The 12,837-nt window shown below is 41.7% G+C and overlaps 1 protein-coding gene across 2 annotated transcripts in view; it reads right to left on the minus strand.

Annotated features, from left to right (window-relative positions):
• Positions 1-486: 486 nt before the first annotated feature.
• Positions 487-12,837, minus strand: part of CFH (complement factor H) — a 587,670-nt gene continuing 575,319 nt past the window's right edge. Inside the window, exons 23-24 of one of the 2 annotated variants that reach the window (XM_033962167.1) lie at positions 10,409-10,594; positions 487-800 (exon numbers count right to left, since the gene is read on the minus strand). In XM_033962167.1, coding sequence (XP_033818058.1) covers positions 796-800; positions 10,409-10,594 — 191 coding nt within the window. In that variant the 3' untranslated portion in view covers positions 487-795. The remainder of the gene's footprint in view (positions 801-10,408; positions 10,595-12,837) is intronic. The other variant, XM_033962168.1, reaches the window with a different exon arrangement.

Raw genomic sequence — 12,837 nt, forward strand, 5'->3', positions numbered from 1 at the left:
TTCAGGATTTCCCTAATGAATTTGCATGAGATCTATTTGCATGCACTGCTTCCATTGTATGCAAAAAGATCTCATGCATATTCATTTGGGAAATCCTGAAAACCCAAGCTGGTGAAGGCTGAGGTTGGATACCCCTGCCATAGAAAGATTATAACCCATTGTGACATCAGATACACTGTCCCCAGCACCAAGGGGAAATTTATCAAGGGGTGCCAACTGATTTAGTGTGAGCTAAATGCTGAGACGCCCATAGATGTCTTAGCATTTAGGATATCAAGCTGTGTTAGAGTTTTTATCATCGGCTGCTGCTAACGTGACTTGATAAAAGGGGGCCTAAATCAGTTAACACTCCTTGATGAATTCCCCCCTAAGTCTAGTATGACCCCCATCCCACATGGATTTCAATACCAACTGCTGGAACAGGTCTCCCTGTAAAGAAACCAGGATCTCCTAATTCAAAAATACTAAAAATAAAATCAGAACACAGAAAGGAAAACAGAGTGCTTTTATTGTTTATTTCTAATTCAAGCAGTAAATAAAGATTATTGAATATCTTTCCTGTAGGACTACTCACATAGATTGCTCATTTTATTTACAGTACATCTTCCAGTCCATTTCCTTCTGTACATTAGTCTAGAATCTGATTATAATTTGTTTTGTATAATTCTGAATATCAAATAATAGCACAACATAATCAAAACATAATCAATGTAGTTGGTAACGTCTGATGTGTCCTTAGTTGTAAGTGGAAAGCTATCATTGGTTGAAAAAATGACTTCCTCCCTTTTCATTCATTCATCCTGAAAATACAGAACACAGCTTTCTAAAATCACTTGTAACATTTATAAATAGTGTGTAAGCTTTCCAAAATTACCTCATTAGTGATATTTGGTATTTAGCATAGTTGATTTCTTCGTTTTATTAACTGCAGCCAGCCTACGATCATTTTGTGGCTGACATTCCACTTCTTCAGGGCTGCAATGGCTCACATAGCAGGAAACTTTGATGCACTGCTATGTGAGCCTTTGCAGCCCTGAAGAAGTGTCATGTCAGCCATGAAACGATCATAGACTGGCTGCACCTAGTTTTTCCTGAACTTGCAGTTTAAATTTGTAGGTGCTGCTAGCACAGTTTTGTACAGTGGAATTAGAAATATGATTGATTCTCATGTTTTTCTTTTTGCACTTATCTAGATATACTGTATATAATAGCCACAAAAACATTTTCTGCCTATGATGGATGAATGATTGGCTTTCATATGGTATCGGAGTTCAGTGTTTGTTGCTGGGTGTTCAATTCTCTTTAGGCGAGATTTTGCAAATGGTATTTAGATTGATCTCATTGTACTACATTTGCATGGTAGTATCGGAGACTGCTAGAAAACTCGGTAAGCTATTTTTTTACTAACCCGAACCTAAAATACATACACATGCTAAACTGGCTGGAGATGGTTTAGAGAGCACATTAAAGACAGATTTTAATTTTGAGAATTGCCCCTCAGTACCCTCTTTAAGATGTGGGGGATAAAAGCTGATGCCATGCCAAAGGGTTCAGTGGCCTGGGGAACTTGAGTGATTAGGATGCCAATAATGCTCCCCGGAGGAAAAAAGGTCTTGGAGTGGCACAAAGGATAAAAAAGAAAAAGTTGACAAAATGGAACCACACTTGGGTAAAATACTGGAATAGGATAAAAAGAATGAATTATGAAGAAAACAATGAAAAATAAGTACAGGAAAACACACAAGAATGGTAAAGGTTAGATATGCTGAAGAGAAAACTGAAGACAGCTTCTCAGCTCCATGAAGAATGAAGAGCTAATGTTAGGCAGGACAGCACCAGAAAATGCATGGTATGAGCACTGCTTAAAGATTTAAAGTGACAGTATACTTGGCGGTGTCTGTACCAGGTTCCATAGATGACATCACCCACACATGAGAATATTATGCCTACTTGTCCTTGGAGAATCAGGGTTACACTTGCTACTCTCTAGTCCTTAATTATAGATTACTAGTAGAAAGACTGTGATATGGATTGTGAATTCCTTCGTAATTTTTTATGTATTTATTTTAAATACTTATAGCCCACTATTTCCAAGGATCATTGCATGCTACAACAAACATGCATAATCATAATAAAAATAATAAGCACAACAAATGCAAATCATTAACATTAAAACACATGGGTACTTTATAATCTTTAATGATATAGACATTATGAGAGGCATAATAAAAAGAAACGCCTAAGTCTGATCTGGACGTAGGGCACTAGTTACCCAAGTCGACAGCGGCAAAATGTCCATTCTTGAAAAATACGTGCATAATATTTATTTTTTGAAAATCGTCTCTCTGAATGTCCAGACTGCCAGTACATCTATCTTTATACCACATTCTTGACCAAAAATGTGTCCAAGTCTGAAATGTCCAGAACAAGACCTTTTGGATATGGGAGGGGCCAGAATTGTGATGGACTGGCCACCCAGACATGGCAACAGAGCAGTGGAGCACCTTACAGGGCACTGCTGTGAACTTCACAAAAAGGGTGCTATATAAACATCTCACCACAACCTTATAGGTCATGGTGAGCCCCACAAAACCCATTATACCCACTTGTCTACAACCCCAATAGCCCTTATGGCTATAGGTAGCACCTATTTACCAGTGCAGTAGGGTTTCGGGGGCCTCACATTTTCCACCAGGCTTATGGGCCTGGGTCCTGCTCTCTATGGTTCACTAGCCCACCCCCTAGACTTCCTAAGCCACCTCTGTGCAGCTCTACTAGGCTTTCCTATGCCAGGTGCTGATGTTCTGAAGGCAGGTATGTATGTTTTTATACTGAACTTTGTGGGGTTACGATGGAGTCAGTGAATACGGGAGGGGGGTGTCTTTGTCTCTGCAGTGGTTATCTGGCCACTTTGGATAATGAAGGAGAATCCCTGTTGGACTCCTTCCCTGAAGGATATAAAAATCATTGTCAAGGAGAGGAAAAAGTGGCTTCAGGGTAACTTCATCTGGGTAACTCTTAATAACATATACACCATTGAGAACTTTACGATCTGCAGATCACAATTTACTTGTCCCTCCCTAAAAGTTATTAATACTTGAAGAAATGAAATATTCACAATTTATGCTCCGCAGCTATGGAATACTTTACCCTCTTATCTTAGAGAAGGACAAAAGCTCGATTGCTTTAAAAGCAGCTTAAAGTTTTTTTTATTTAAAGATGCTTTTCACACTTAAGTATCAAATGTATGATACTTACACCTCGAGCAGGAAGAGAATTCCAACATTGCAGATCTTCTCTCCTTCCTCACATCTCTAGGTTTTTCCAAACCACCTTCGACTAAAACCCACACCAAAGGACACCACTTAGATTTGAACGCATTCCTTTCCAATACCCCTACTATCCCCAGCATAAGTTTTAAAGATGAAACCTGGACCATCACCCCCTGGTCAGATCACCTTCAATACAATTTTAAATTACACTGGCTCAAAAAACAAATCAAAAGGCAACCATGAACCATCCACAAACAAAACGATATGGACAAGAGGTCAACTAAACCCAGTAGAATTCTGGTCACACTACAACCTAATATCCATCCCTGACCTAGACCCTAACTTCATCCTAGGATGGAATAATTTCAGCAATCAGATTCTAAACGACATTGCACCATTGAAAGCATGCAGGAAAAAATACCGCTTATCAGCCAACTGGTATGGCGTCGACCTATTAGGACTGAAACAAGAAGTATGCAAATTAGAAAGAATATGCTGCAAACCAGGCAAAGATAATGACAGACACTCCTGGCGATTAAAAGTTATAGAGTACAAAAGAATGATCAAAGAAAAGCGTTGCAAACATTACTCCTAATCAATCAATACTCCATTCCTGAACAGCAAAGAACTCTTCAGAATAGTCAACTCCTTATTTGATATCAACCCACATAAAAGCTCCCTCACAGAACTACCACCCTCCCCATCAAATATAACCGACTACTTTGCCAAAAAAATTCATAACCTGAAAACTTCCCTCGCAATGACAAGCACAAGCCTACCTACCCTAATCAATCTACCTACCCTAGAAAACGAAGGTTCGTCTGCTGACATGACCTGGAATCGTTTCAACAACCCATATTGGAACCTATTCCTCAAGCTATACTCTAAATATTCCAAATCCAATTGCCTACTAGATAACTGCCCACCAACCATCATGAAAACAGCTCCCTCCCTTCAAAGCCGAACTCTTCAACTGGGTCTCTCTCTGCATGTCCACTGGCTACTTCCCACTGGAACTTGGACACATCCTCATGTCTCCAATTATCAAAAACCCCAAAGAACCACTCTCTTCAGCCACCAACTACAGACCCATTGCCAATATACCTCTCTTCCTCAAAATAATGGAAGGTCTAGTCAATCTTGACCTCATGACCTACCTAGAGAAGTTTAACATTCTTCATGACTCCCAGTCAGGATTTCGCACAAACTACAGTACAGAAACCGTCCTAGCCTCGCTAACCGATCACCTCTTCCATCTGTTCTCTCTAGGAAATAGCGCACTGCTACTCCAGTTTGACCTTAGTGCTTTCGACCATGACATACTGATTAGATACCTCGACTCTATTGGCATTTTGGGACAGGTACTAACCTGGTTCACAGGCTTCCTAAAAAACCGCACCTACCAAGTTCACAGTGATGGAACCTTTTCCCATACTTGGTGCAACCCCCGTGGAGTCCCTCAAGGCTCTCCTTCTTTGTTCAATATCTACATGGCATCACTGGGACACATGTTATCTGACCAAAATCTGAAATCCTACATATATGCAGATGACATTACAATCATCATCCCTATTACCTCACTGACACAAGAGACAGAACAACTCATCTCATCTATTCTCACTATGATAGAAAAATGGACTACGCAGTTCAAACTAAAATTAAACCCAGAAAAAACTAAGTTTTTCCTCGCAAGTCCCTACCACAAACTAATGAATACCACTCTGCAATTAAACGGGCTAACTTACCCAATCAATTCCACCATTAAAATTCTCGGAGTCATCCTGGACCGTTGCCTGACTTTTGAAGAACAGGTCAAAAAATGCTTCTGCACCCTCCTTTCAATTGCTGGTCCAGTCCCTAATCTTAAGCACCCTAGATTACTGCAACATATATTTAGGATCCTACAAGAAAACCATTAAACGTCTGAGAATCATTCAGAATACCGTCGTCCGCCTCATCTATGGCCTCAAAAAGTCAGATCATGTTAGCCCTCTCTACAGAAAACTTCACTGGTTGCCAATAGAAGCAAGGGTCATCTTCAAGTTCGCCTGCCTCTGCTTCAAAACCTTAACGGGCTCATCCCCGATCTACCTGTCACGCCACTTTGTGTTTCCAGGCACCATCCGCACATGCAGTGCCTCCCTGTTTGCCTACCTCTCCCCGAAGGGATGTGTCTACAAAAGATTCCTTAACAAAACTCTCTCATTCCAAGCTGGCAAATGGAATGTGAGAAGTGTGTGGCGCAGTGGTTGGATCTACAGCCTCAGCACCCTGGGGTTGTGGGTTCAAACCCCGTGCTGCTCCTTGTGACCCTGGGCAAGTCACTTAATCCTCCATAGCCCCAGGTACGTTAGATAGATTATGAGCCCACCGGGACAGAGAGGGAAAATGTTTGAGTACCTGATTGTAAAAACCGCTTAGATAACCTTGATAGGCGGTATATAAAATCCTAATAATAAACTTGAATGATTGCCTGACCACCCTCATCTCATATGCTCCATCTTACTAATCCTTCAGGAAATCACTCAAAACATACCTCTTTGATAAATTTCTCTAACTCCTTCCCTTCTTGCTATACTACTGAAACACAAGCTGTACCTCTTTCTTTTACTGATTTTCCCTTTCCTCTCTCTGCATACCAATGTACTTCATTTCCTCCGGTTTTACCTATTCCCTCTCGGTACTCTCTAGTAATTGAAATTAGTTACTAATGTACTTGTCAATATTTCTCTTTATCATCGCTGTATATATACAGTCTCTTCCCCTGTAAACCGCTCTGAACTGTTTGTGGTATTGCGGTATACAAAAATAAAGTTGTTATTATTATTATTATTACTTCTTTTTAAAGAAGTATACAACTCAGGAGACATCAGAGATTCCCCCTGTCAACCCTTTATGTGCTTCCCTAGACTCCTTTCTTTATTATAACTATTGTAGTTCAACCTCTTTCCCTGTTTTATCATGTTGGTCATTGTATGATTTGAGATGTATTCTTATTTTATAATAATGTACCCCATTTTAAAGTGTACATCGCTTAGAAGCAATATAATCAAATTTTAAATAAACCTGAAACTTTTAACAAGACATTTTACAAACACTTTGAAATGATGCTGCTGCCTGTGTGTGCTATGGGGCAATTTCCTCTGGCTTGATCTGATCATCAAGATAAGCACACACCCTGCATGAAAGGAAGAGAAGAATTTGCAATACTACTGCAAATACTACAGTACAGAGACCTTTAATGTACAGATGTATGAGACTCTCCCGCCTGTAATTTGCCAACCCAACTTGGCAAAAACAATAAGGCCTACTCAAAGCATGGTCATCTATAAATCTACATCTGCAAAAATCATGTAAAAACCCCCACCAAGCCTGTCCCACTGACAGAAGCCAACCACAGCATACAATGCAGATGGCCAGAAATAACTGTTTATGCTTTTGTGAATGGAAACAGAGACAGTTTTTGGGACAGCAGACCTGCACATATTCAAAACTACAGCACCCACTATTCTAAGGAATGTGGAATTAGGACAGGGTATAGGCTGTTCTGGTAAAGAGGCGTAGACCATGCATAGATAACCTCTGGAAAGCACCAAAAAGAAGGGTGTTGGGAATAGATAACCTTAGGCGGTTTTGACCATTAATCCAATTTGATAACATGTGTAAATGGAAAATTGCTTCAAGCACATACACAAATGCTAATGACTTTCATGTCAATTAAGGATATAGCCAATTATATGTATCTATAACCACTGAATTAATTTTGGTAATGATGCTCACCAATCAATAGTAGCTTAGTGCTATTGTAATGCAAGGCTTGCTACAAGGAAGTGGCTAGTAGACAGGGTAATTCTGCGCACTACAGGTGTAGATTTTGCTTCTTTCTACTTGACACAGAATGCTATCATTTTTATTCTTTCTTGTATGCTGTTATTGACTTTTACTGACTTTACAAATAAACCATATATCTAAGAACATAAGAATATAAGAATTGCCGCTGCTGGGTCAGACCAGTGGTCCACGGCACTCGGCAGTCCGCTCATGTGGCAGCCCTTAGGTCAAAGACCAGTGCCCTACCTGCATACGTTCTGGTTCAGCAGGAACGTGTCTAACTTTGTCTTGAATCCCTGGAGGGTGTTTTCCCCTATAACAGCATCCGGAAGAGCATTCCATTTTCTATCACTCTCTGGGTGAAGAAGAACTTCCTTACGTTTGTACGGAATTGGACCCCTTTTAACTTTAGAGTGCCCTCTCATTCTCCCTACCTCGGAGAGGGTGAACAACCTCTCTTTGTCTACTAAGTCTATTCCCTTCATTATCTTGAATGTTTTGATCATGTCCCCTCTCAGTCTTCTCTTTTCAAGGGAGAAGAGGCCCAGTTTCTCTAATCTCTCACTGTACAGCAACTCCTCCAGCCTCTTTACCATTTTAGTTGCTCTTCTCTGGACCCTTTCGAGTAGTACTGTGTCCTTCTTCATGTACGGTGACCAGTGCTAGACGCAGTATTCCAGATTAGGGCATACCATGGCCTGGTACAGCAGCATGATAACCTTCTCCGATCTGTTCGTGATCCCCTTCTTAATCATTCCTAGCATTTTGTTCACCCTTTTTGCCGCCGCCGCTGCCATGCAATGCACAGACAGCTTCATTGACTTGTTGATCAGTACTCCCAAGTCTCTTTCCTGAGGGGTCTCTCTGAGTACCGCACCAGACATCCTGTATTCGTGACAGGGAAGCTCCTGTCACAGCTAATAAGACTGCTAACCCAGTCAGCAGTACAGCCCTCAAACCTGTAATCCCTAAGATGAAGCCTGTATACCCTGCTAAAAGCACTAATTTAGTACAGCAGGAAAGAAGGGAGAATAGGCAGGTGATGTCACAACCAGAAATTCAGGCAGGGAGGGCACAGAAAACACAGTCTATTCAGAGTAGTGAAGACGCAGGAGGATTGCGAAGACCTGCAACGTGACATAAACACGCTCGAGAAATGGGCCGCAACTTGACAAATGAGGTTTAACGTGGATATGTGAAAGTGATGCATGTCAATGCCAAAAATCTTGTACACTGTGGCCAGGCCAGGCTCCGAGCAAGTGGGAAAACCCGGCTTGGACCACAGGTAAGATTTTTGATGCGCCTTTTATATGGCTAGTGTAAGGAAAATCCAGACACTAGATTTCTTACAATCAAAACTTCACCGGGTTTATTATAAGGCAAAAGAAACCTTCCAAAACATACAGTAGTTTTGGCACTGACATGCATCACTTTCACATATCCAGGTTAAACCTCATTTGTCATGTTGCGGCCCATTTCTCGAGCGTGTTTATGTCAGGTTGAAGGTCTTCGCAATCCTCCTGCGTTTTCACTACTCTAAATTTGCAGACGATACGAAGTTATTCAATCACCTCACTTGTCGTATCAATTTCCAGGTCATTTATAAATATGTTGAAGAGCACGGGTCCAAGCACCGAACCCTGCGGCACTCCACTCGTGATGCTCTTCCAGTCCAAGTATTGTCCATTTACCCATACTCTCTGTTTCCTATCCACCAGCCAGTTTTTAATCCACGTGAGTATTTCACCCTCGATTCCATGGCTCGCAATTTTTCAAAGTAGTCGTTCATGCGGAACCTTGTCAAACGCCTTCTGAAAATCCAGATATACAATGTCGACTGGGTCACCCCTGTCTATCTGCCTGTTTACTCCCTCGTTGAATTGCAGCAAATTTGTCAAGCAAGATCTTCCTTTGCTGAAGCCGTGCTGGCTAGTCCTCATCAGATTGTGTCCGTCAAGGTGATCAATGATGCGGTCCTTTATCAGCGCCTCTACCATCTTCCTGGTACCGAGGTCAGACTCACTGGTCTATAGTTTCCCGATCTCCCCTCAAACCTTTCTTGAAAATTGGTGTAACATTTGCCACTTTCCAGTCTTCTGGAATCCTTCCTGATTTGATCAACAGATTGGCTATTAGTTGAAGCAGTTCAGTTATAGCCCCTTTCAGTTCCTTGATCACCCTCGGATGGATGGTCCCGGGGATTTATCATTTTTAAGCCTATCAATCTGCCTGCATACCCCTTCTAGACTGATCAATCCTGTCAGTTTCCTGTCTTTGTTTCCTGCATATAGCCTGTCAGCTTCTGATATGTTGCATATATCCTCTTCGGTAAATACAGATGCAAAAAAATGTGTTCACTTTGTCAGCAATGGCTTTGTCCTTCTTTAGCATTCCCTTTATTCCATGCTCATCCAACGGTTCCACCGCTTCCTTTGCGGGTTGTTTCCACTTAATATATCAAAAGAATGACTTGAAGTTTTTTGCCTCCTTGGCTATTTTTTCCTCATAGTCTCTTTTGGCCCCTTATACCGCCTTATGGCACCTTCTTTAATGTTGTTTGTGCTTTTTTCAGTTTTCATCCGTTTTTGACCTTTTCCATTCCTTAAATGAAGTCTTCTAGTCTCTGATCGCTTCCTTTACTGCTACAGGCAAGCAGGAAGCAGAAAAGGAGAAGGAGAGAAAAGCAGAAGGAGAAAAAGCAGAGAAGAGAACAGGAGAGGGGAAGAAGGAGCAAGAGAAGGCAGGAGAGAGCAAGGGGCATTGGCGAGAGGTAGCTCTGCTCACCCCCTGACATCATCCACTGGAGCTCCTCCTTAAAAGGGGAGGGGCCTACAGAGCTCAGTTAAACAAGCTTGGGGAGGCAGGAAAGGAGAAGGAGAGAAAAGCAGGAGAGAAAAGTATCATTGGTGGTTAGGGTCTTAACAGCTGACCCTTCCAAATACCTTTTGGGTATTTATACATGTCTTTACATTGTCTAAGTCACAATGTATAAGTTCAGTCTAGGCAATCTCATCAAAGCTTCGATTATCCTTGCAGGATAACTAAGTCTATTTCGGTCCGCATCTTGCCCTAACCACTCCTCCAAAAACGCCCCTTTTAGCTTTGGGTACACAGAGGCATTCAGAGGCCTAAAAAGTTCCTTGATATATCTAAAAAGCCGATTTGATTATTGGCACATAGATGACCTGTTTTATAGATTATCTAAGTGCTGATTTGAGCTGGGTTTTAGACGTATTTCAGTTTCGATTATGAGCCCTTATGTATCTGGAATTCTGGACTTATAAGGAAAAGCAAATTATACTTACTTAAACATTTTGGATATACCAGTGTCTGATTAACACACTGAGCTTTCAATGGAGCTGCTCCTTGATGGAAGTATCCCCTTTTGCAGTGGAAATCTACAAAATCCATATGTGTATAAAACTTTTCAGTCTGGTCTCGCGCAGCTATATTATTTTTGGACATTTGGTCTTTATTTAAAGTACATGGCTCTGAAAGAAAAAGGCATATTTTAATTATTTAAAAAACAATTGTGATGCTTTGAGAAAAAATATACCAAAATGAAACGGGTAAGCAGGGCTGTTTTTACCAAAGGGCAAAATGGGAACCTGCCCTGGACCCTGCCTATTGGTAAAAATAACCTGGTCTCTTTGTCTCTTTCTTTTTTTCCCCTACTTCCTGCAGAGTACTGCATCTGTCCCTCTCCCTTCCTCCTGATCTCCTCTTCCCCACTGAACCTTTTTTTCCCCACTGTCAGCAGCAGCATCATTTAAGACAGGCTGCTGGTATCAGGGCCTTCCATCTGCACATCCTGCCTGTTCTGATTGACCTTCCTGTTTCTGTATAGGTGGGATACACAGAAGAAAGGCCTCAATACCAGCAGCCTCTCTTAAAAGCTGCCTTCCTTTCTCCTTTCCATAATCTGTTCTTATAACTTTACTCCTTTGCTGCCAATAGCAACAGCGTAGCAATAAATACAGGCTGTTTCAGGCCTTCCATGGTGATGAAACAGGGAAGGCCCAGAGACCCAAAAGCAAGCTATTTTAATCTCTGTAGTGTTGCTATTGCAAGCAATTAAGGCAAATTAGGAGAATGGACCTTGCAAAGGAACAGAAAGGGAACAGCCAGGTACTGGATCAAGGGAGAGAGATGCTCTTGGACCTGGTAGAAGGAAGGAAGAAACAGGAAGAATGCTGCTTGACCAGGAGAAGGAAGGAATGCACAGAGAGAGGTGCTGCTGAACCTGGGGGAGGAAGAAACAGACAAGAAGAGATGCTGCTGGCCCCAAGGTGGGATGGGAGGAAGAGACAGACAGGGAGAAGTTAGAAAGGTGCAATTCTTAATCACAATGTTACAGTGAAATCCGTGGATTTATACTACAGCCTTTGGAGCTGCTTCTCCCATAGAAATATACTGTAACAGCTGGCAATCCTAACCTTCTGAGTTCTCAGCCCATTCCATAGCCCCCTCTTCCACCCCAAACATGTGGACACAAAGGCCTAGATTTTGCAATGTGCGCTTAATGGCGCCTAAGTGATACCTGCTGTTTAGGTGTCCGATTTAAGTGGTTAATGAGCGATTTAAGGGTCTTAACAAGCGTTAATTGGACTTAGACGGAAATAGGAGCTAGCTAGGCATCCTTAAAATGTAGACGCGAGTTTTCAGACGCATCTCGATATTTGAAGGCACCCTCAAAAAAAAGTTGTGTCCAAGTATGTAACCTGGGCATGGTTAGGGTAGGTTTCAGATAGATGCTAGTTGGACGGAAGACCACGTCTAAACATTGCGAAAATTGTAGGCGAATGCATTGGCGTACCTAGCATATATGATACCCGGGGCCCATCATTTTTTGGCACCCCCCATCTGTACAAAAAACATGATTTTTAGTAACAAGCCACACGTCACATATGAGTACCTAGGAAAAGGCAGCATCTTACATACTGCAGTGAGAAGTACAACAGCAGTACACCCATTGTAAAACTAAACAAGCCAGACTAATACAGATCAATCCTGCAGTAAATCCTAACAGAAAACCATGCCTTTCGAATACACAAAACACAGAAAACACCTTTGCCTAGTATGGAATAAATAATCACAAACTTACCCCTCCCCCGTTTACAAAACTGTAGTGTGGTTTTTAGCCACGGCAGTAACAGCTCTGACGCTCATAGAATTCTGAGCATCAGAGCTGCTACCACCACGGCTGGCGCTAAAAAACGCTCCACAGTTTTGTAAAAGGGGAGATAAAATAGAAATACATAGACAAAGGTTAAATTGAACCAGCAAGAAGATGGACTCTGCATACAATGCAATACCACAGAAACAGTGATACATGTCTCCTAAAGCAATAAATAAATAGAAAATTTTTGTTCGACCTTTGTCTTCTCTGGTTTCTGCTTTCCTCATCTTCTTATTACTCTCTTCCTTCCATCCACTGTCTGCCATCTCTCTGCCCCTATACGGCATCTTCTCTCCTTCTATGCCCCTTCCAGAAACTGTATGCCTCCCCCTTCCATCTCTCCTTTCACCCCATTGGTCTGGTATCTGTCTCATCTCCTTCCTCCTGCTCTGGCATCTCTCTCTACACTCCCTTCCTCCTGTTCTTCCCTGGTCTTCCTTCTCAATTTATTTTCTGCCTTTGTCTAAATTCTTTTTTACTATTCAGTCCTCAATTTCCCTCTTTCACTGTGTCTACCTATAGCTTGCCACCTCTTTCCCTCACCCCTTCCAGTAA

This window comes from Geotrypetes seraphini, chromosome 10, assembly GCF_902459505.1.
Source record: "Geotrypetes seraphini chromosome 10, aGeoSer1.1, whole genome shotgun sequence".
NCBI lineage: Eukaryota > Metazoa > Chordata > Amphibia > Gymnophiona > Dermophiidae > Geotrypetes > Geotrypetes seraphini.